Below are 23,594 nucleotides of genomic sequence, written 5' to 3' on the forward strand. Positions count from 1 at the left end.
GGGTCAGGCGACATCTCTGGACAGTAGGTCTGAAGAAGGGTCTCGACCCAAAACGTCACCCATTCCTTCTCTCCAGAGATGCTGCCTGTCCCGCTGAGTTACTCCAGCGATTTGTGACTATCTTCAGTTTAAATCAGCACCTGCAGTTCCTTCCTACACATGGAACTATTGTGAGCGGGTGATCGATGGAGGGTGTTAACTTGTGGGGCCAAAGGACCTGTTTCCATGCTGTATCTCCAAGATGCTCTCTGGTCCCAAGCAATGTTTACAGTCTAGTTCCTGGATAGATGTTACACAGTGAATAAAAGTAATTAGTTCAACCCTGTTCGTTTCCGATCCTCTTGTTTCTCTTCAACCTTCACCAAACGCTGGCTCAAGCAGCAAAGATGTTTCTAGAGTCCAGAGTGGACACAAGGAACTGCAGGAGCTGCAATCTTGAACAAAACACAAAGTGCTGGAGTAACTCAGCGGGTCAGGCAGCATCTGTGGAGAACATGGATAGGTGACGTTTCACAGAGTGCTGGAGTAACTCAGCGGGTCAGGCAGCATCTGTGGAGAACATGGATAGGTGACGTTTCACAGAGTGCTGGAGTAACTCAGCGGGTCAGGCAGCATCTGTGGAGAACATGGATAGGTGACGTTTCACAGAGTGCTGGAGTAACTCAGCGGGTCAGGCAGCATCTGTGGAGAACATGGATAGATGACGTTTCAGGTCGGGGCCCTTCTTCAGACTGTCCATTTCACTTCTCCGAGATGCTACCTGACTCGCTGAGTTACTGTAGCACTTTGTGTACAGTACAGCACAGGAACAGGCCCTTCGGCCCACAATGTCCATGCTGAACATGATGCCAAGATAAACTAATCTCTTCTCCCTGCTCATGATCCATATCCCTCCATTCCTTGCATATCCGCTATCCCATCCAAAAGCCTATTAAATGCCACGATCCTATCTGCCTCCACCACCACCCCTGGCAGCGCGTTCCAGGCACCCACCACCCTCTGTGTAAAAACATCTCCTTCGAACCTTGCCCCTTGCACTTTAATGCTAGGACCACAGCCTCAGCCTTCTCTGCCTCAGAGGGCGGTGGAGGCCGGTTCTCTGGATGCTTTCAAGAGAGAGCTAGATAGTGCTCTTAAAAATAGCGGAGTCAGGGGATATGGGGAGAAGGCAGGAACGGGGTACTGACTGTGGATGATCAGCCATGATCACATTGAATGGCGGTGCTGGCTCGAAGGGCCGAATGACCTACTCCTGCACCTGTTGTGTATTGTCTATTGACCTCTTTGATATTTCCACTATGACTGTCGACCCTATCTATGCCTCTGAAAAATTTATTGACTTCTATCAAGGAATATGGGGGAAAAAAGCTGGAACAGGTGTACTGATTTTGGATGGTCAGCCACGATGGTGGTGCTGGCTCGAAGGGCCGAATGGCCTGCTCCTGCACCTATTTTCTATGCTTCTATCAGGTCTCCCCTAAGTCCTTGATTTGGAGTTTAGACGAGAGGTACAACACGGCAACAAGCCGCCCGGACCACCGAGTCCGCGCCGAGCATCGATGACCCTTCCCGTACATTGATACTATCCCGTACACACTTGCCACACCTGATACGGAAGCCAATTAAACTACAAACCTGCACGTCATTGGAGTGTGGGCGGAGACCGGAGCACCCGGTAAAAAACCCACGCGGGTCACGGGGAGAACGTACAAACTCCGTGCAGACAGCGCCCGCGGTCAGGGTCGAACCCGGGACCCCGGCGCTGTGAGGCAGCAACTCTACCACTGCGCCACCATGCCGCCTATAAACTTCGAAAATTCATTAGTTATGGGAGCAGAATGAGGCCACTCGGCCCATCGTGCTGGGTCCGCTAGAATTTAGGAGATTGAGAGGGGATCTTATAGAAACTTACAAAATTCTTAAGGGGTTGCAGGCTAGATGCAGGAAGATTATTCCCGATGTTGGGGAAGTCCAGGACAAGGGGTCACAGTTTAAGGATAAGGGGGAAATCCTTTAAGACCCAGATGAGAAAATCATTTTTCACACAGAGAGTGGTGAATCTCTGGAACTCTCTGCCACAGAAGGTAGTTGAGGCCAGTTCATTGGCTATATTTAAGAGGGAGTTAGATGTGGTCCTTGTGGCTAAAGGGATCAGGGGGCATGGAGAGAAGGTGGGTACAGGATACTGAGTTGGATGATCAGCCATGATCATATTGAATGGCGGTGCAGGCTCGAAGGGCCGAATGGCCTACTCCTGCACCTATTTTCTATGTATGTATCTATGTATCGAGTCTACTCTGCCGTTCAATCATGGCTGATCTATCTCTCCCTCCTAACCCCATTCTCCTGCCTTCTCCCCATAACCCCTGACACCACTCAAATATGTCAGTTGTCACTGTGGGCCACGGAAGGGCAGGAACTGGGTGTGAGAGAAGTGGTTGCCTTTGTTGGTGCGGTGCCAACCTGTTGCGTACTGCACAAGATTCTACTTCCGACAACATGTTGGATAAAGATCAGGTCACACAAAGTGATTAGAATCCATAGTCTTTTATTAGCAACTCTGCGGAGGTGACTCAAAGAGCTTTCATCTCAGCATACATAGTCTAATAGAGAGAGATTCAAGATTCATGATTCAAGAGAGTTTATTGCCATGTGTCCCTGATAGGACAATGAAATTCTTGCTTTGCTTCAGTACAACAGGACATAGTAGGCATTGACTACAAAACAGATCAGTGTGTCCATATCTATATTACTAAAAGTCTGTTCTTGACCGGTTTTGGCATTCTGTGCTGCGATTTCCGAGAGAACGCCGCCACCTACGGCCGTCATTTTTGGCCACCTTGCTCAGAGCCCCCCTCTGCCGTATGTGTGCCGAGGATTTTTCCCATCGATGAAAAATGACAGAGATATTAATGATTTTACAACATTCCCCATTCTCTCTGCTGCCCCCGCTGGCGGCAGGGAGGAGGGACTATAAAACCAGGAATATGGAGGAAGGTAGAGGGTCACGTTTCTCTGAGCTGTGAATAACACTGAACACATGTCTACTCAAATGTAAGTGCCCTTAGTGGTTCTAAAACGCTTGCAGAATGTGTCTATTGGTTCTAAAATGTTTGCAAAAAGTGTCTCTTTTGGGTCTACAATGCTTGCAGAATGTGTCTCTTTTGGTTTTAAAATGTTTTTTTAGGTTCTCCCCTTCCCCTCTCCTCTCTCCCCCCCCTCCTCTCCCCCCATCTCCTCTCCCCCTCTCCTCTCCCCCCTCTCCTCTCCCCCTCTCCTCTCCCCCTCTCCGCTCCTCCCCTCCTCTCTCTCCCCCCCCTCTCCTCTCCCCCCTCTCTCTCCTCCCCTCTTTTCTGCCCCCTCCCTCCATCCCTCCCCCACCATTCCCTCCCTAAACCCCCTCCCTCCACACAACTCCCTACCCCCTTCCCTCCACACCCCCTCCCCCTCCCTGCTCCCCACCTCTCCCCCTCCCCTCTCAGCACACCATCTCTCTCCCCCTTTCCCCTCTCTCCCCCCTCTCCTCTAAAACGCTTGCTGAATGTGTCTATTGGTTCTAAAATGTTTGCAAAAAGTGTCTATTGGTTCTAAAATGTTTGCAAAAAGTGTCTCTTTTGGTTCCACAATGTTTGCAGAATGTGTCTCTTTTGGTTCTAAAATGTTTTTTAGGTTCTCCCCCCCTCTCTCTTTCTCTGTCTCTGCCCCTTCTCTCTCTGCCCTCACTCTCTAACCCCCCCCCCTCCCCCTCTCTAGATGTGACTGAAAGTTGGGGGCTATGCGTCAGTAGATAGGGTGGTTATGGGGTAAAAGGAGCAAATTAATAATATTAATATAATATCAAGGGGGGTAATTAGCGTGATTGCGGGGGGGGGGGGGGATAGTGTGTGTGACGCTGCATGCCGCCTCCCCCCCCACAACCGCATGTTGGGGGAACAGACCCAACGGGTCTGCACTTGGTCTAGTACCATTATATAAATATATACACACATGAATAAATAAACTGATAAACTGCAAATAACAGATAATGGGTTATTAATGTTCCGTGTTTTGTCCGAGCCAAGTTTAATAGCCTGATGGCTGTGGGGAAGTAGCTATTCCTGAACCTGGTTGTTGAGAGAGAGCTCTCTAATTAGCCTGTGGGCGGAGCCACAGCATGAGTGACACTCAACTACACCGTACCAATCAAGAATCTATCTATCTCTGCCTTAAAAATATCCATTGACTTGGCCTCCACAGCCTTCTACGGCAAAGAATTCCACAGATTCACCACCCTCTGACCAAAGAAATTCCTCCACATCTCCTTCCAATGGCGGTCCCTGGGGGTCAGGCCAATCCTTGAGTCACCCCCCTCGGCTCTTGAGGGACGGGGGCGATTGTCTGCCCACGGGGTTTCCCGGGTGCCTGTTCACGGGCGTTCTGTGTGTTTGCTGAGAGAATGGAGCAGCTGGGCTTGTATACTCTGGAGTTTAGAAGGATGAGAGGGTATCTCATTGGAACATATAAGATTGTTAAGGGTTTGGACACGCTAGAGGCAGGAAACATGTGCCCGATGTTGGGGGAGACCAGAACCAGGGGCCACAGTTTAAGAATAAGGAGTAAGCCGTTTGGAACGGAGACGAGGAAACACTTTTTCTCACAGAGAGTTGTGAGTCTGTGGAATTCACTGCCTCAGTGGAAGCCGGTTCTCTGGATGCTTTCAAGAGAGAGCTAGATTGGGCTCTTAAAAATAGCGGAGTCAGGGGATATGGGGAGAAGGCAGGAACGGTGTACTGATTGGGGATGATCAGCCATGATCACATTGAATGGCAGTGCTGGCTAGAGGGCCAAATGGCCTACTCCTGCACCTGTTGTCTATTGTCTATTGCCATGATTCATTACATGACTTCTGAACCTGCCTGGAGTCTGGCCTTTTCTAGACCTCATCCAGGCCACTGCAGTCCTTTAATTCTGAGGCTATGACCTCTGGTCCTGGACTCTCCCACCAGTGGAAACATCCTCTCCACATCCACTCTCGTGGGTGGATGGAGTGCAGAGGAGAGGGGGGGGGGGGGGGTGGAGGGCAGCTGGGGGGGGATCAGCTGATGTTGGAGGATTCAACCCTCAGGTTGCGATTCTGAATTCCATTTCAACTCGGTTGCTAATTTCTACTTAAACTTTTTATTTTGCCGCTCTTTGGCAATTGTTGACGGAGCTCTTGAATTACTGCTGCCTGTGGCAATCGGTCTTCACGTCTCAGTGCTGTCAGCCACATCCGGCTTGAGAGAGAAAGGGGAATAACAGCACCATTTTCTCCTGCCAATGTTAGCACCAAGCGCCGCTGTTTTCTCTCATTCAGTAACGCCGCTGCTGCAGGTGCTTCCCATTGTCCCCGACCATCAGGAAAAGTTAGACACAAAAAAAGCTGGACAACAGACAATAGGTGCAGGAGTAGGCCATTCAGCCCTTCGAGCTATTCAATGTGATCTTGGCTGATCATCCCCAATCAGTACCCCGTTCCTGCCTTCTCCCCATATCCCCTGACTCCGCTATTTTTAAGAGCCCTATCTAGCTCTCTCTTGAAAGTATCCAGAGAACCGGCCTCCACCGCCCTCTGAGGCAGAGAATTCCACAGACTCAAAAGTGTTTCCTCATCTCCGTTCTAAATGGCTTACCCCTTATTCTGGGTCTGAAGTAGGGTCTCGACCCGAAACATCACCTATTCCTTCACTCTATAGATGTTGCCTCACCTACTGAGTTTCTCCAGCATTTTTGTCTACCCCTTGTTCTTAAACTGTGGCCCCTGGTTCTAGACTCCCCCAACATCGGGAACATGTTTCCTGCCTCTTGCGTGTCCAAGCCCTTAATAATCTAATATGTTTCAATAATATACCCTCTCATCCTTCTAAACTCCAGAGTGTACAAGCCCAGCCGCTCCATTCTCTCAGCATATGACAGTCCCGCCATCCCGAGAATTAACCTTGTAAACCTACGCTGCACTCCCTCAATAGCAAGAATGTCCTTCCTCACATTTGGAGACCAAAACTGCACACAATAGTCCAGTAACTCAGCGGGACAGGCAGCATCTCTGGAGAGAAGGAATGGGCGCCGTTTCGGGTCGAGACCCTTCTTCTGAAACGTTACCCATTCATTCTCTCCAGAGATGCTGCCTGACCCACTTGGCCGTCATTTGCGCCTCATTTACGCGTCATATGTAAAATAGGTCGACGTGTCGTTACGCGGGATGTCGCGCACAAATCACACGTCATCATGCGTCAGCACAGCCGACTGTTGCACGTGACGTCATTACAATACCCTGCAGATGTGGCGACGCATGGTTACGCACGGTCACGTGACTATGTGTCACCACGCATACACGTGAGATGTCGGGATGCCAGCGTCCGTCGCCAATGTGGCAGCGTGCGTACCCAATACGCGATACGTCACACAGGTGGCGCCAGAGGATTCCATGCAGCACGAAATTCTGTGGCGCTGCACGATACCGCGCGCAACTCCACACTCCTCCACGCCTCTCCACGTTACCCGTGTGTCACAACGCGACAACCACATTCTTGGAGGCTGCGTAAATGGCGCGCCAATGTCGGCCAAGTGGGACAGGCCCTTTACTCCAGTTTTGCGCGTCTATCTTTGGTCTCAGCCAGCATCTGCGGTTCCTTCCGACACAAAATATTCCGTGCGATAGTGAAGGGCACTGTTGTAGATTAAAAATATAAACTGGTTTCATTACAGGAAGCCAAAGGTTTTTTTGTCGTAAATGAAACTTCCTCAGAAAGTGTTGAAAAAAAAAGCCGACGGCTCTTGCCAGTTTGTGTCGGTGACCTTGACTTTGGTAAACAGAGTGTTATCACCAAGTTTGTACATGACACTTAACACAGCTCTGTTATAAACAATGAGGAAGAACGCCACTGATATTTGGAGGGCACGGAACTGATTAACAATACGCTCGGAGGGCGGGGGGAATGGAAAGCAGAAACATTATTTGGCAAGAAACAATTAGCAAGAGGCCATTTAAACTAAATGGCGCAATTGTGTAAGCATGCAGGTACAGCAGGCAGTGAAGAAAGCGAATGGCATGTTGGCCTTTATAACAAGAGGAATTGAATATAGGAGCAAAGAGGTCCATCTGCAGTTGTACAGAGCCCTAGTGAGACCACACCTGGAGTATTGTGTGCAGTTTTGGTCCCCTAATATGAGGAAGGATATTCTTGCTATTGAGGGAGTGCAGCGTAGGATATCTCATTGAAACATATAAGATTGTTAAGGGCTTGGACACGCTAGAGGCAGGAAACATGTTCCCGATGTTGGGGGAGTCCAGAACCAAGGGCCACAGTTTAAGAATAAGGAGTAAGCCATTTAGAACGGAGACGAGGAAACACTTTTTCTCACAGAGAGTGGTGAGTCTGTGGAATTCTCTGCCTCAGAGGGCGGTGGAGGCAGGTTCTGTGGATACTTTCAAGAGAGAGCTAGATAGGGCTCTTAAAAATAGCGGAGTCAGGGGATATGGGGAGAAGGCAGGAACGGGGTACTGATTGGGGATGATCAGCCATGATCACATTGAATGGCGGTGCTGGCTCGAAGGGCCGAATGGCCGACTCCTGCACCTATTGTCTATTGTGCATTGGACCCAGGAATGGAGGTGATCCAAGTCTCCGACGTCTCCCTGCTGTCTCTAGATCTCACCGTCTCCATCACAGGAAACAGACTATTGACCGAAGAAGGGTCTCGACCCGAAACGTCGCCTATTTCCTTCGCTCCATAGATGCTGCCTCACCCGCTGAGTTTCTCCAGCATTTTTGTCGACCTCAGATTTTCCAGCATCTGCAGTTCTTTCTTAAACAATGACTGACATCTACTAGATTAGTATAGTTTAGAGATACAGCGCGGAAACAGGCCCTTCGGCCCACCGGGTCCGCGCCGACCAGCGATCCCCGCACATTAACACTATCCTACACCCACCAGGGACATTTTTTACATTTACACCAAGCCAATTAACCTACAAACCTGTACATCTTTGGAGTGTGGGAGGAAACCGAAGATCTCGGAGAAAACCCACGCGGGTCACGGGGAGAACGTACAAACTGCATACCGACAGCACCCGTAGTCGGGATCGAACCCGGGTCTCCGGCGCTACATTCGCTGCAAGGCAGCAACTCTACCGCTGCACCACCGTGACTACCACCAAACCTACTGACTCCCATAGCTATCTTGACTACACTTCTTCCCACCCTGCTTCCTGTAAAGACTCCATCACCTACTCCCAGTTCCTCCATCTACGCCGCATCTGCTCCCAGGATGAGGTGTTCCACACCAGGGCATCGGAGATGTCTTCATTCTTTAGGGAACGGGGGTTCCCCTCTTCCATTATCGATGAGACTCTCACTGGGGTCTCCTCGATATCCCACAGCTTCGCTCTTACTCCCCCTCCCCCCCCCCCCATTCGTAACAAGGCGCAGAGTCCCCCTCTGTCCTCGCCTTCCACCCTATCAGCCGTCACCTACAACAGATAATCCTCCAACATTTTCACCACCTCCAACGGGATCCCACTATTGGCCACATCTTCCCATCTCCACCCCTTTCTGCTTTCCGCAGATACCGCTTCCCTCCGAAACCCGTCCCTTCCCCACCCAAACCACCCCCTCCCCGGGTACTTTCCCCTGCAACCGCAGGAGATGCAACACCTGTCTCTTTACCTCCCCCCTTGACTCCATCCAAGGGCCCCAAACAGTCTTTTCAGGTGAGGTAGAGGTTCACCTGCACCTCCTCCAACCTCATCTATTGCATCCGCTGTTGATGGTGTCAACTTCTCTACATCGGCGAGACCACGCGCAGGCTCGGCGAACTTTTCGCTGAACACCTCCGCTCAGTCTGTCTTAACCAACCTGATCTCCCGGTGGCTCAGCACTTCAACTCCCCCTCCCATTCCCACGCTGATCTTTCTGTCCTGGGCCTCCTCCATTGTCAGAGTGAGGCCCAGTGCAAATTGGAGGAGCAGCACCTCATATTCCGCTTGGGCAGTCTGCACCCTAGTGGCATAAACATTGACTTCTCCAATTTCCGGTAGCCCTTGCTGTCTCCTCCCCTTCTCAGTTCTCCCCCAGCCCTCGGGCTCCTCCTCTTCCTTTTTCCTTTCTTCTCCCCCACCCTACATCAGTCTGAAGAAGGGTTTCGGCCCGAAACGTTGCCTATTTCCTTCGCTCCATAGATGCTGCTGCACCCGCTGAGTTTCTCCAGCACTTTTGTCTACCTTCGATTTTCCAGCATCTGCAGTTCCTTCTTAAATAAAAGAATCCAGGTGACTATTGTCTATAATTGAAACACTTGTGTCAGGAGGAACTGCAGATGCTGGTTTAAACCGAAGACAGACACAAAAAGCTGGAGTAACTCCGCAGGACGGGCAGCATCTCTGGAATGGGTGACACTATTCATAAGTTCATAAGTGATAGGAGCAGAATTTGGCCATTCGGCCCATCTGCTCTACCATTCAATCACGGCTGATCTATCTCTCCCTCCTAACCCCATTCTCCTGCCTTCTCCCCATAGCCCCTTCTGGTTACTAGCTTATTGTGTCTGTCTTGAGAGTGTAATATGTTTTAGTTTAGTTTAGGGATACAGAGCAGAAACAGGCCCTTCGGCCCATCTTATTTAAGAATAAGGGGCGGGCCATTTAAAACGGAGATGAGGAAAAAATATTCACACAGAGAGTTGTGAGTCTGTGGAATTCTCTGCCTCAGAAGGTTATCTGGAGGCTTTCAAGAGAGAGTTAGATAGAGCTTTTAAAAATAGCTCAAGGAGTCAAGGGGTATAGGGAGAAGGCAGGAACGGGGTACTGATTGTGGATGATCAGCCATGATCACATTGAATGGCGGTACTGGCTCAAATGGCCGAATGGCCTTCTCTTGCACCTATTGTCTATTGTGTATTGAGTCCGCGCCGACCAGCGATCCTTGCACACTAAAGGCCCTGTCCCACTGTACGAGGTAATTCAAGAGTTCTCCCGAGTTTTCCCCTGATTCGAGCTCGTGTAATGTACGTAGCGGGTCCGCAGTGAAGAAAGCGAATGGTATGTTAGCTTTCATTGCAAAAGGATTTGAGTATAGGAGCAGGGAGGTTCTACTGCAGTTGTACAGGGTCTTGGTGAGACCACACCTGGAGTATTGCGTACAGTTTTGGTCTCCAAATCTGAGGAAGGACATTATAGCCATAGAGGGAATACAGAGAAGGTTCACCAGACTGATTCCTGGGATGGCAGGACTTTCATATGAAGAAAGACTGGATAGACTTGGCTTATACTCGCTAGAATTTAGGAGATTGAGAGGGGATCTTATAGAAACGTACAAAATTCTTATGGGGTTGGACAGGCTAGATGCAGGAAGATTGTTCCCGATGTTGGGGAAGTCCAGGACAAGGGGTCACAGTTTAAGGATAAGGGGGAAATCCTTTAGGACCGAGATGAGAAGAAACTTTTTCACACAGAGAGTGGTGAATCTCTGGAACTCTCTGCCACAGAGGGTAGTTGAGGCCAGTTCATTGGCTATATTTAAGAGGGAGTTAGATGTGGCCCTTGTGGCTAAAGGGATCAGAGGGTATGGAGAGAAGGCAGGTACGGGATACTGAGTTGGATGATCAGCCATGATCACATTGAATGGCGGTGCAGGCTCGAAGGGCCGAATGGCCTACTCCTGCACCTATTGTCTATGTTTCTATGTATCTATGTAGGAGTTCATGGTTGTCCCGTAGCGGCTCATACGAGTAACGGTCGGTACTCGGGAAATCCGGTAAACTCGTGACGTTTTTTCAACACTGTGAAAAATGTCCACAAGTAAAGAAAATACTCGTGATGAAACAAATTGTTACTTTCTACTCGTGCGAGCCGCTACGAGACATCCACGGACTCCTACGGACCCGCTACGGACATTCTCCGAGTTTGAATCAGGTGAAAACTCGGGAGAACTCTTGAATTACCCCGTACAGTGGGACAGGCCCTTAATGCTCTCCTACGCACACACTAGGGACAATTTTCTCCCCATATCCCCTGACTCCGCTATCTTTAAGAGCCCTATCTAGCTCTCTCTTGAAAGCATCCAGAGAACCTGCCTCCTCCGCCCTCTGAGGCAGAGAATTCCACAGACTCACCACACAAGGTACAAACTCCGTACAGACAGCGCCCATAGTCAGGATGGAGCCCGGGTCTCTGGCGCTGTGAGGCAGCAACTCTACCCCTTTGAGCCACCGTGCTGCCCTCTCTCTTGCCTCTAGTCCAGCCCGGAGGGACGAGGACGTGAAAATGCCTTCCGTGGTTTTGCGCTGTGTGTGCAAGGGGGCAGACAACTTGCCACATCCTCCCGGGGGCGCGTCGATCTCTGCGAGGTTGAGCCGAGCGCTGAGAGCGGGCGAGCAAGGGAGGGAGGAAGAGGTGAACTGCAAGCCGCCACTTCCTGGCTGATCTGGCGAGCTGCTCTGTGTATCATGGACCCCTGCGCCGCGGGGGAGTCTGCCGAGAACGCACGGTGCCCCGAATCTGCACCCATCGCTGGGACTCAACCCACCCCCTCCTCTCCTCGCTCGGTCAACAGCTGAGCAGCTGCAAGCCTACACATAATGGACTCGTCCCTTCCCCCGCCACTTCTCCCTGCAACTGAGGTAAAAGCAATGTAAATACTTACAGTTTAGTTTATTGTCAGGTGTACCGAGGTACAGTGAAAAGCTTTTGTTGCGTGCTATCCACTCAGCGGGAAGACAATGGGTAATCGGTAGAGCTCTGCCTAATGGGGCCGTCCCACTGTACGAGGTAATTCGAGAGCTCTCCCGAGTTTTCCCCCGATTCGAACTCGGAGATTTACGGTAATGGCCGCTCGTAGGTAGTCGGGGGCATTTTACAACATGTTGAAAAATCTTCACGAGTCTTCACGAGCTTATCGCGTTTCCCGAGTACCTGCCGATAGCGTTACGAGCCGCTAAGAGGCGTCCCCGAGCTCCGACGTACCCGCTATGTACATTCTACGTGCTTACCACGAGTTTGATTTTTTTTTAAACTCGGGAGAGCTATAGAATTAGCTCGTACAGTGGGACAGCCCTTGCAGCGCCGGAGACCCGGGTTCGATCCCGGCTACGGGTGCTGTCCATATGGAGTTTGTACGTTCTCCCCCGTGACCTGCGTGGGTTTTCTCCGAGATCTTCAGCTTCCTCCCGCACTCCAAAGACGTGCCGGTTTGTAGGTTAATTGGCTTGGTAATTTCCACACAGAGAGTGGTGAGTCTGTGGAATTCTCTGCCTCAGAGGGCGGTGGAGGCCGGTTCTCTGGATGCTTTCAAGAGAGAGCTGGATGGGGCTCTTAAAGATAGCGGAGTCAGGGGATATGGGGAGAAGGCAGGAACGGGGTACTGATTGGGTGCTGGCTCGAAGGGCCGAATGGCCTACTCCTGCACCTATTGTCTATTGTCCTTTGTCTGTTGTCTATTGAATGTAAAATTGTCCCTAGTGTGTGTAGGGTGGTGTTAATGTGCGGGGATCGCTGGTCGGCGTGGACTCGGTGGGCCGAAGGAATATGATATAGTTGGAATTACAGAGACATGGCTCCAGGGTGACCAAGGCTGGGAGCTAAACATGCAGGGGTATTCGATATTCAGGAAGGATAAACAGAAAGGAAGAGGAGGTGGGGTTGGCATTGCTGGTTCAAGAGGAGATTAATGCAACAGCAAGAAGCTTGGATGCTGTAGAATCGGTATGGGTAGAACTGTGAAATAGCCATGGGCAGAAAACCCTTGTTGGAGTTGTATACAGACCACCAAACAGCAGTAGGGTGGTTGGGGATAGCATCAAGCAGAAAATTAGGGATGTATGTAGCACAGGTACAGCGGTTGTCATGGGTGACTTTAATCTACATATAGATTGGGGCCAACCAAGTTGGTGACAGCGCTGAGGAGGAGGATTTCCTGGGATGTTTTTTTAAACCAATATATAGAGGAACCGACTAGAGGGCAGGCCATCCTAGACTGGTTATTGTGTAACGGGGAAGGATTAGTTAGCAATCTTGTTGTGCAAGGCCCCTTGGGCAACAGTGACCATAATATGGTGGAATTCTGCATTAGGATGGAGAGCGACACGGATAATTCAGAGACTAGGGGCCTGAACTTGAATAATGGAGACTTTGAAGGTATGAGACGGAAATTGGGTTGGATAGACTGGCAGATTATACATAAAGGGTTGATGGTGGAGATGCAATGGTAAAGATTTAAAGACCGCATGGATAAACTGCAGTAATTGTTCATCCCTGTCTGGCGAAAAAATAAAACTGGGAAGGCGGCTCAACCGTGGCTGACGAGGGAAGTCAAGGATAGTGTTAAACCCACGGAAGAGTCATATAAATTGGCCAGAGCAAGCGGCTAACCAGAGGACTGGGAGAAATTTAGATCTCAACAAAGGGGTTAATTAAGAGGGGGAACAAGAGCATGAAAGAAAGCATGCGGGAAATATAAAAACGGACTTTTCTTTAGGTATGTAAAGGAAGTTTCTATAGGTGTGTAAAAAGGAAAAGATTAGTGAAGACAAATGTAGGTCCCTTACAGTCGGAGACAGGTGAATTTATAATGGGAAACAAGGAAATGGCAGAACAGTTAAATGAGTACTTTGGTTCTGTCTTCACCAAGGAAGACACAAACAATCCCCCAGAAATACTAGGGGACCAAGGATATAGTGGGAGGGAGGAACTGAAGGGAATCCACATTAGTCAGAAAATGGTGTTAGGTAAACTGTTGGGACTGAAGGCAGATAAATCCCCAGGGCCTGATGGTCTGCATCCCAGAGTACTCAAGGAGGTGGCCCTAGAAATCGTGGATGCATTTGTGACCATTTTCCAATGTTCTCTCGACCCTGGATCAGTTCCTGTGGACTGGAGGGTAGCCAATGTAACTCCGCTTTTTAAGAAAGGAGGGAGAGAGAAAACAGGGAATTATAGACCAGTTAGCCTGACATCAGTGGTGGGGAAGATGCTTGAGTTGATTGTTAAAGGCGGTATAGCAGCGCATTTGGAAAGCAGTGACAGGATCGGTCAAAGTCAGCATGGGTTTATGAAGGGGAAATCATGCTTGACTAATCTTATGGAATTATCTGAGGATGTAACTAGTAGAATGGATAAGAGAGAGCCAGTGGATGTGGTGTATCTGGACTTTCAAAAAGCCTTTGACAAGGTCCCACACAAGAGATTAGTGTGCAAAATTAGAGCACATGGTATTGGGGGTAGGGCATTGACATGGACAAGTTTGCGGATGACACAAAGCTGGGTGGCAGTGTGAGCTGCGAGGAGGATGCTATGAGGCTGCAGGGTGACTTGGATAGGTTGGGTAAATGGGCAGATGCATGGCGGATGCAGTATAATGTGGATAAATGTGAGGTTATCCACTTTGGTTCAAGAACAGGAAGGCAGATTATGAATGGTGTCAGATTAGGAAAAGGGGAGGTACAACGAGACCTGGGTGTGCTTGTACATCAGTCATTGAAAGTAAGTATGCAGGTACAGCAGGCAGTGAAGAAAGCTAATGGCATGTTGACCTTCATTGCGAGAGGATTTGAGTTTAGGAGCAAGGAGGTCCTACTGCAGTTGTACAGGGCCCTGGTGAGACCGCACCTGGAGTATTGTGTACAATTTCGGTCTCCTTTTTTGAGGAAGGACATTATTGCTATTGAGGGAATGCAGCGTAGGTTCACCAGGTTAATTCCCGGGATGGCGGGACTGACATATGATGAAAGAATGGGTCGACTGGACTTGTATTCACTGGAATTTAAAAGGATGAGAGGGAATCTTATCGAAACATATAACATTCTTAAAGGATTGGACAGGCTAGAATGTTCCCGATGTTGGGGGAGTCCAGAACCAGGGGTCACAGTTTAAGAATAAGGGGTAGGCCAATTTAGGACAGAGATGAGGGAAAAACATTTCATCCAGAGAGTTGTGAATCTGTGGAATTCTCTGCCTCAGAAGGCAGTGGAGGCCATCGGCAGCTGTTTACATGCTGTATCTCTAGACTAGAGATGCACTGGATTCCATGTGGAGGCGAAGCACTCTGGGGTAAAAGGGCAAGATCTGACAAAAAGTGCTAGAGTAACTCTGCATGTCGGAAGGAACTGCTGATGTTAGTTGACACACGGGACAGACACGAACGTGGAGCCGCAGTCCCCGGTGACCAAGTGGCCGATTCGGGCACTCCTAAGCCGCGGAATGTGTTCCATCCGTCCCGACATCGGAGCTGTGATCATCCCAACGAGAGTGCCTGTACAATCTGTAACGGCGACCACGGTGGGTCAAGGCCCCCAAACATGGGTGAACAAAATGAAGAAGGCTGACTGGACGTTATTGCCTCCATCACAGTAAATGGTAGATGTTCATATTAAGTTCTATTGTGTGTTGTGTTCCTTTCATTGTATAGCTGCATGGTAATTCAAATATCACTGTACCTTAATTGGTGCATGTGTCAATACATGTGACCTTGAACTTGCACATGCAGAGTGCTGGAGTAACTCAGCGGGTCAGGCAGCATCTGTGGAGAACATGGATAGGTGACGTTTCACAAAGTGCTGGAGTAACTCAGCGGGTCAGGCAGCATCTGTGGAGAACATGGATAGGTGACGTTTCACAGAGTGCTGGAGTAACTCAGCGGGTCAGGCAGCATCTGTGGAGAACATGGATAGGTGACGTTTCACAGAGTGCTGGAGTAACTCAGCGGGTCAGGCAGCATCTGTGGAGAACATGGACAGACAACACTTTTTCAAATATCTTTGTTTTGATTTACTGGTTTCGTGTTCAGATACTCTGTTGAGGAGGCCTATGAGCGTAAGAAGCTGCGCTACGCAGAGCTTGCAGCAGAGGCAACGCAGCGTGGCTGGAACACCAAAGTCTATCCAGTTGAAGTGGGATGCAGAGGATTTGTTGGGTCATCTACCATCAGACTGCTGAAGGAGCTTGGAATCCACGGTCAGGCTCTGCGGAAGACCATAAGATCACTCTCAGAGGCGGCTGAAGGAAGCAGCCGGTGGATTTGGATCAAGCGGAAAGACCCATGCTGGGCCCCAAGTATTTCAGGGTGAATCTTTGGGACGGTTTGACACGGGACACGCGCTGAGGGCTGATCATCCTGCAGCGGGCCGCCCTTGTGGAGGGTGTATAGTGTTAAAAGGCCAAAACACCCAGTGATGCAAGGGTACACTACTGATGATGTGTCCTGTGCCCAACTGTCCTGAAGGTTACCCAGGCCAAGATATACGTATCCCCTCCCCCCCCCCCCCCGCCCCCCCCCCCCCCCCCCCCACCGATGTTGAGCGTCTACCACTCTCAACAATCAACGAATGTCGTGAAATGCTCCCCACCTATTGGCACAAGGGACTTCTTAACATCTTGTCCTGTGTATTTGATTCTAGTTCAGTCTGCTGTCACATGTTTATTGTCACATGTACCGAGGTACACAGCCGAAAGCTTGTTTTCTGCTGCTCGCTATCAAAGACAACACTTGATTACAATCTCGCCATCCACAGTACACAGATACAGGATACGGTGAATGACGTTAAGTGCAAGATAAAATCTAGTAAAGACCGATTAAAGATAGTCAGAGTTGTTTAAGAAAGAACTGCAGACGCTGGTAAAATCAAAGGTAGACAGAAATGCTGGAGAAACTCCGCGGGTGAGGCAGCATCTATGGAGCGAAGGAATAGGTGACCCGAAACGTCACCTATTCCTTCGCTCCATAGATGCTGCCTCACCCGCTGAGTTTCTCCAGCATTTTTGTCTCCCTAAAGATAGTCCGAGGGTCACCAATGAGGTAGATAGTAGCTCAGGACCGCTGTCTGGTTGGTGAGAGGATGGTTCAGTTGCCTGATAACAGCTGGGAAGAAACTGTCCCTGAATCTGGAGGTGTGCGTTTTCACACTTCTGTACCTCTTGCCCGATGGGAGAGGGGAGAAGAGGGGAGTGACCGGGGTGAGACTGGTCCTTGATTATGCTGCTGGCCTTGCCGAGGCAGCGTGAGGTGTAGATGGAGTCAATGGAAGGGAGGTTGGTTTGTGCGATGGTCTGGCCTGCGTACACAACTCTGATATTTCTTGCAGTCTTGGATGAAGCTGTTGCCAGATTGCATTTCTCAGGAAGGTTGAAAGTTTGACTCATGCAGAGATAAGGCAACTAATCTCACTATTCATGAATAGGCCCCTACACATCATTATTAACAGCAGAACAATTGTTATATATTACACCATTCTCTAAGCTGGTTACATTTTGCCACAAAGTGCTGGAGTACAGTGGGTCAGGCTGCATCTAAATTACTCCAGCACTTTGTGTATTTTTTATAAGAGGCAGGAAACGTGTTCCCAATATAATAATAATAATAATAATAATTTGTTTATAGGGACAGTGCATATTAATGAACATTTTACATGTAAATATGCGAGATTGTAGCCAATCAGTAGCTAGTCCCAGGCAAAGGTAGGTGAAATGTCTTGCCCAAGGACACAACGACAGTACACACTCCAAGCAGGATTCGAACCGGCCACCTTCAGGCTGCCAGCCGAACACTTAGCCCATTGTGCCATCTGTCGACCTCAATGTTGGGGGAGTCCAGAACCATGGGCCACAGTTTAAGAATAAGGGGTAAGTCATTTAGAACGGAGACGAGGAAACACTTTTTCTCACAGAGAGTGGTGAGTCTGTGGAATTCTCTGCCTCAGAGGGCGGTGGAGGCCGGTTCTCTGGATGCTTTCAAGAGAGAGCTAGATAGGGCTCTTAAAGATAGCGGAGTCAGGGGATATGGGGTGAAGGCAGGAACTGGGTACTGATTGGGGATGATCAGCCATGATCACATTGAATGGCGGTGCTGGCTCGAAGGGCCGAATGGCCTACTCCTGCACCAATTGTCTATTGAAGATGGAGTCAATGGTGGGGAGTGTGGTGTGTGTGATGGACTGGGCCACATCTACAATGGTGTTGAGTCTGGGCAACATCTATAACTCTCTTCTCTGACCCCCCCCCCCCCCGCTCCTCACTCTCGACTGAACCCAATGCTTTGTGGCGACAGGCAGGAAGTCGGAGGAGGAGGGAAATGGAGAAATCTTTCAATCTCTAAAATGCGATGAAGATGTGAGATTGTTGAGCAACAGAAAATCTCATTCTTGCCACAGACACGAGAGGAAGGTCGAGGGTGGCAAATGTGTTTAATTCTCATCCGTACCAATGACGGAACAGTGGCATATGTGGAGGGTGTAGGGAGAGGTTGAGTAGGCTGGGTCTCTATTCCATGGAGCGCAGGCGGATGAGGGGAGATCTTATAGAGGTGTACAAAATCATGAGAGGAATCGATCGGGTAGATGCACAGAGTCTTTTACCCTTGTAGGGGAATCGAGGACCAGAGGACACAGGTTCAAGGTGAAGGGGAAAAGATTTAATAGGAATCCTAGGGGTAACATTTTCTCACAGAGGGTGGTGGGTGTATGGAACAAGCTGCCAGAGGAGGTAGTTGAGGCTGGGACTATCCCATCGTTTAAGAAACATTTGGACATGTACGTGGGTAGTATAGGTTTGGACTAAGTGCTGGCAAGTGGGACTTGGGTAGCTGGGACATGTAGGCCGGTGTGGGCGAGTTGGGCCGAAGGGCCTGTTTCCATGCTGTAACAGCCCCAGTAACGCAACACCGTAAGATAAATATATCATAACCAAGAATACAAAAAATAATTAACTAATAGCCTGATGGTCTGAATCCCAGGGTCCTCAGGGAGGTGGCTCTAGAAATTGGTGATCATTTTCCAATGTTCAATAGATTCAGGACCAGTTCCTGTGGATTGGAGGATAGCTAATGTTACCCCACTTTTCAAGAAAGGAGCGAGAGAGAAAAAGGGGAATTACAGACCAGTTAGCCTGACTTCGGTGGTGGGAAAGATGCTGGAGTCAATTATTAAAGAGGTAATAATGGGGCATTTGGATAGCAGTAAAAGGATTAGTCCAAGTCAACATGGATTTATGAAAGGGAAATCATGCTTGACTAATCTTCTGGAATCTTTTGAGGATGTGACAAGTAAAACGGATGAAGGGGAGCCAGTGGATGTAGTGTATCTAGACTTTCAGAAAGCCTTTGATAAGGTCCCGCACGGGAGACTGGTGACTAAAATTTGAGCACATGGTATTGTGGGTAGGGTGTTGAGATGGATAGAAAATTGGTTGGCAGACCGGAAGCAAAGAGTAGGAGTGCGCTCCAAGAAATAAAGTCCGAGCTTGTTCAGCCTCTCCCTATAGCTCAGGCCCTCGTGTCCTGGCAACAAAATCCTTGTCAATTTTTTAGGGTTTTTTTCAGTTTTAGATTTTAGAAATACAGCGCGGAAACAGGCCCTTCGGCCCACCAAGTCCGCGCCGACCAGCAATCTCCATACACTAGTTCTATCCCACACACTAGGGACAATTTAGCTTATGGTTTATATAATCTAATGGGAAGAACGTTGATTGTTTTTCCTCCCCTCCCCTTCCATCGACATTCTTTCCTCCGGCATCCCAATTTACATCACCGGGTGCCGCCCGTAATGGCTGCCTCGCCAGCAGTCTGTCTTGTCCCTTCTCTGTTTTTATTATTTTAAGCATGTCTTAAATATTTGTTTTATTGTCTCTTAGTTTGTTTTATGTGGGGGGGTGTGTGGGGGGGGGGGGGGGGTGTGGGGATCGGGGGAAACCTTTTCCAGTCGCTTACCTCGACGGAGATGCGATTTTTCACCGTGTCGCCTCTCCACCCCCCCCCCCCCCCCCTAACAACGTGGAGTGGTGCGGCCTTTCCTGGAGACGGGCCCGGAGCTTCAAGCCATCGCGGAGCCTGGGATCCTTTGCCGAGGATCGCCGGTGTTGGAGCTCCCACCGCGGGGGCCTGTGGACTTTAAACACCGTGAAGCCCGCGGTCCCCGGTAAGAAGCGGCCGACTCGGGAGCTCCAAGCCGCGGAGAGTTCCGATCCGTCCCGACGCCGGAGTTTTCAACATCCCGACGAGACGGCCTGAACATCGGACCATCGGCAACGGCCCCGTTCAAAGGCCCTGAAGGAGGAAGATGACTGAACTTTATCGCATTCCATCACAGTGAGGAACGTTTGATTCCACTGTGGTGGATGTTGATGTTAAATTTTATTTTATGTGCTGTGTGTATTTTCGCTTTTTACTTAGTATGGCGGTATGTGTAACGGAAATTGAATCTTGAATCTTCCATCCTGAACTCACACCTCCTGTCCTTTCATCTCAGGCCTTTGTCCAGTCATCTGTCTATCAAAACTCCACTCACCTGTATCCACCTATCACTCAGGAACAGCTTCTTCCCCTCTGTTATCAGGCTTCTGAACGGCCCTTCCATAAGCCGGGGTACTGTCCGATTCACCTCTACCCCATTGCGGACATTGGACTTTGTCTGGGGAACTGGTGCGCTACAATGCTGAGAACTATATCCTGCTCCCTGTATCTTCCCCTTCTTCAGACGTGACCCGAAACATCACCTATTCGTGTTCTCCACAGATGCTGCCTGACCCGCTGAGTTACTCCAGCACTCTGTGAAACATCACCTATCCGTGTTCTCCAGAGATGCTGCCTGACCCGCTGAGTTACTCCAGCTCTCTGTGAAACGTCACCTATCCATGTTCTCCACAGATGCTGCCTGACCCGCTGAGTTACTCCAGCACTCTGTGAAACGTCACCTATCCGTGTTCTCCAGAGATGCTGCCTGACCCGCTGAGTTACTCCAGCTCTTTGTATCTATCTTCGGTGTAAGCCGGCATCTGCAGTTCCACTGTACACATATTAATTAATTCTGAAGATTCTAATTCTGAAGAAGGGTCTCGATCCGAAACGTCACCCATTCCTTCTCTCCAGAGATGCTGCCTGACCCGCTGAGTTACTCCAGCATTTTGTGTCCACCTATCGCTCGCCGAGCTTTGCCCTGCCTCCTCTCTTCCAGCCCCTCTCACGCCCTCCCCACAATCAGTCTGAAGAAGGATCCTGACCCGAAACGTCACCTATACAAGGTTTCAAGGTCAGTTTATTGTCACGTGTACCAATTAAGGTACAGTGAAATTTGAGTTGCCATACAGACATACTAAGTGAAAAGCAACAAGACACACACGACCACATAAAAGTTAATATAAACATCCACCACAGTGGATTCCACATTCCTCACTGTGATGGAAGGCAATAAAGTTCCATCTTCTTCCTCGTGTTCTCCCGCAGTCGGGGTAGTCGGGCGATCGAAGCCCCCGCAGCTGACGATCGAAGCCCGCGTCGGGGTGCTCGAAACTCCTGCGTCGGGGCGGTTGAAACTCTCTCCGCAGCACGGAGCTCCCGAGTCGGCCTCTTCTTACCAGAGACCGCAGGCTTCACGATGTTGAAATCCACAGGTTGGAGCTTCGATCCCCGGCAAAGGGATCACAAGCTCCGCGATGTTGAAGTCCTGCAGACTCCCGCGTCTTGGAGCGCCCATCGGTCTCCATGAAAGACCGCCAACTCCACGATGTTAGGCCGCAGTGGGGACGGAGATACGATACTGGAAAAAATCGCATCCCCATCGAGGTAAAAGATTGAAAAAAAAAATTCCCCCAACCCCCCCCCCGCCCTTCCTCAACCCCACCCCCCACATAAAACAAAGCAAGGAACACTAAAACATACTTTTTAACACCTATTAACAATAACAAAAAGAAGAAAGGACAGACAGACTGTTTGCGAGGCAGCCACGGCTGGTGGCTCCACCCGGTGTTTTTAGTTTTTATAGCGTGAAAAACAATCCGAGTCTCTCCAACCTGTTGCTGTTGCTAACAGAAGGGTGCATTTGTGGTAAACAATAGACAATATGTGCATGAACAGGCCATTCGGCCCTTCGAGCCACCCTTCCCTCCCGCACCACCCCCTCCACGGGCACTTCCCCATGCAACCGCAAAAGATGCTACACTTGTCGCTTTACCTCCCCCCTCGACTCCATTCAAGGACCCAAGCAGTCGTTCCAGGTGCAACAGAGGTTCACCTGCATCTCCTCCAACCTCATCTATTGCATCCGCTGCTCTAGATGTCAGCTGATCTACATCGGTGAGACCAAGCGTAGGCTTGACGATCGTTTCGCCCAACACCTCCGCTTGGTCCGCAATAACCAACCTGACCTCCCGATGGCTCAGCACTTCAACTCCCCCTCCCATTCTGAATGCGACCTTTCTGTCCTGGGCCTCCTACATGGCCAGAGTGAGCAACACCGGAAATTGGAGGAGCAGCACCTCATAGGATGCAGACTTGGGTAGTCTGCATCCTAGTGGCATAAACATTGAATTCTCCCAATTCCATTAGCCCTTGCTGTCTCCTCCACTTCCTAGCTCTCCCTCAACCCTCGGGCTCCTCCTTTTTCCTTTCTTCTCACACTGTAAACAAAACGGTACTCCAGGTGTGGTCTCACTAGGGCCCTGTACAACTGCAGAAGGACTTTGGCCTGGTGTCAACTTATGACACATTACCCTCCTGTCAAACACTTTCGGAAGTGTTTTACTAAGTTAATAGGTTTACATATTAACATCTTTGTTGTATCTGTAATGTGTGTGTGGTGCTATGGCGGGGTCTATTGCGAGGTTAAAGAAACATTTAGACAAGTACATGAATAGATTATAAGATCATAAGTGTTAGAAGTAGAATGAGACCATTCAGCTCATCAAGTCTACTCTGCTGTTCAATCATGGCTGATCAATCATTCCCTCCTAACCCCGGGTTAGGATAGGACAAGTTTGGAGGGATATGGGCCAAATGCAGGCAGGTGGGACTAGTGTAGATGGGACACGTTGGCTGGTGTGGGCCAAAGTGCATGTTTCCGCTCTGTATCACCCTATGAGTCTAAGACACATGTTCTGTCTGCACCAGGACCTAAGATCGAACCTGGGTCTCTGCCGCTGGGGCAGCGACTCTAGTGCTGCGCCACTATGCCGCCTGATATGGGGGCATTGAAGAGGATGCAGAGGAGGTTTACCAGGCTGATGGCCGGACTACAGGGTATTACATACTCTAGAAGGAGAGGTCGGACAAGTGTGGATTGTTTTCTCTGCAGCGTCAGAGGTTGCGGAGAGACCTGATAGACGTATGTAAAATCATGAAAGGCATAGATAGGGTAGACAGTCAGAACCTTTTCCCTGGGTGGAAAGTCCAGTATTGGGACATTAAGGGGAGAGGGACAAGGTTACTGCAGATTGGTTACTTCACTGGCAGAGTTGATGCCCAAGGGCATCCGCAGAAATTTGTAGTGGCCAAAAGGGGGTGCTGAACGTGGTGAGATTGGACGAGTCAGGATCCGGCGGGATCTGCCAGTTACAAAAGAATGGTTTCGACCCAAAACGTTACCCAATCATTCGCTCCATAGATGCTGCCTCACCCGCTGAGTTTCTCCAGCATTTTTGTCTACCTTCGATTTTTCCAGCATCTGCAGTTCTGTCTTAAAAAAATAATTTCTCTAGTAACTTAAAATATGGAAACTGACTTCTAACTGAATGCGCGGGAAATTTATTGGTTCAAATATTAAAATCCTTGCAATTTAGGGCAGCACGGAGGCGCAGCGGTAACGTTGCCTCATTACAGCGC

At 49.6% G+C, this 23,594-nt stretch overlaps 1 protein-coding gene across 1 annotated transcript in view; it reads left to right on the forward strand.

The window, feature by feature from the left end:
• Window positions 1–22,942: 22,942 nt before the first annotated feature.
• Window positions 22,943–23,594, forward strand: part of nbeal2 (neurobeachin like 2) — a 177,768-nt gene continuing 177,116 nt past the window's right edge. Inside the window, exon 1 of the mRNA XM_033020421.1 lies at window positions 22,943–23,012. Coding sequence (XP_032876312.1) covers window positions 22,943–23,012 — 70 coding nt within the window. The remainder of the gene's footprint in view (window positions 23,013–23,594) is intronic.

Source organism: Amblyraja radiata, chromosome 4, assembly GCF_010909765.2.
Source record: "Amblyraja radiata isolate CabotCenter1 chromosome 4, sAmbRad1.1.pri, whole genome shotgun sequence".
NCBI lineage: Eukaryota > Metazoa > Chordata > Chondrichthyes > Rajiformes > Rajidae > Amblyraja > Amblyraja radiata.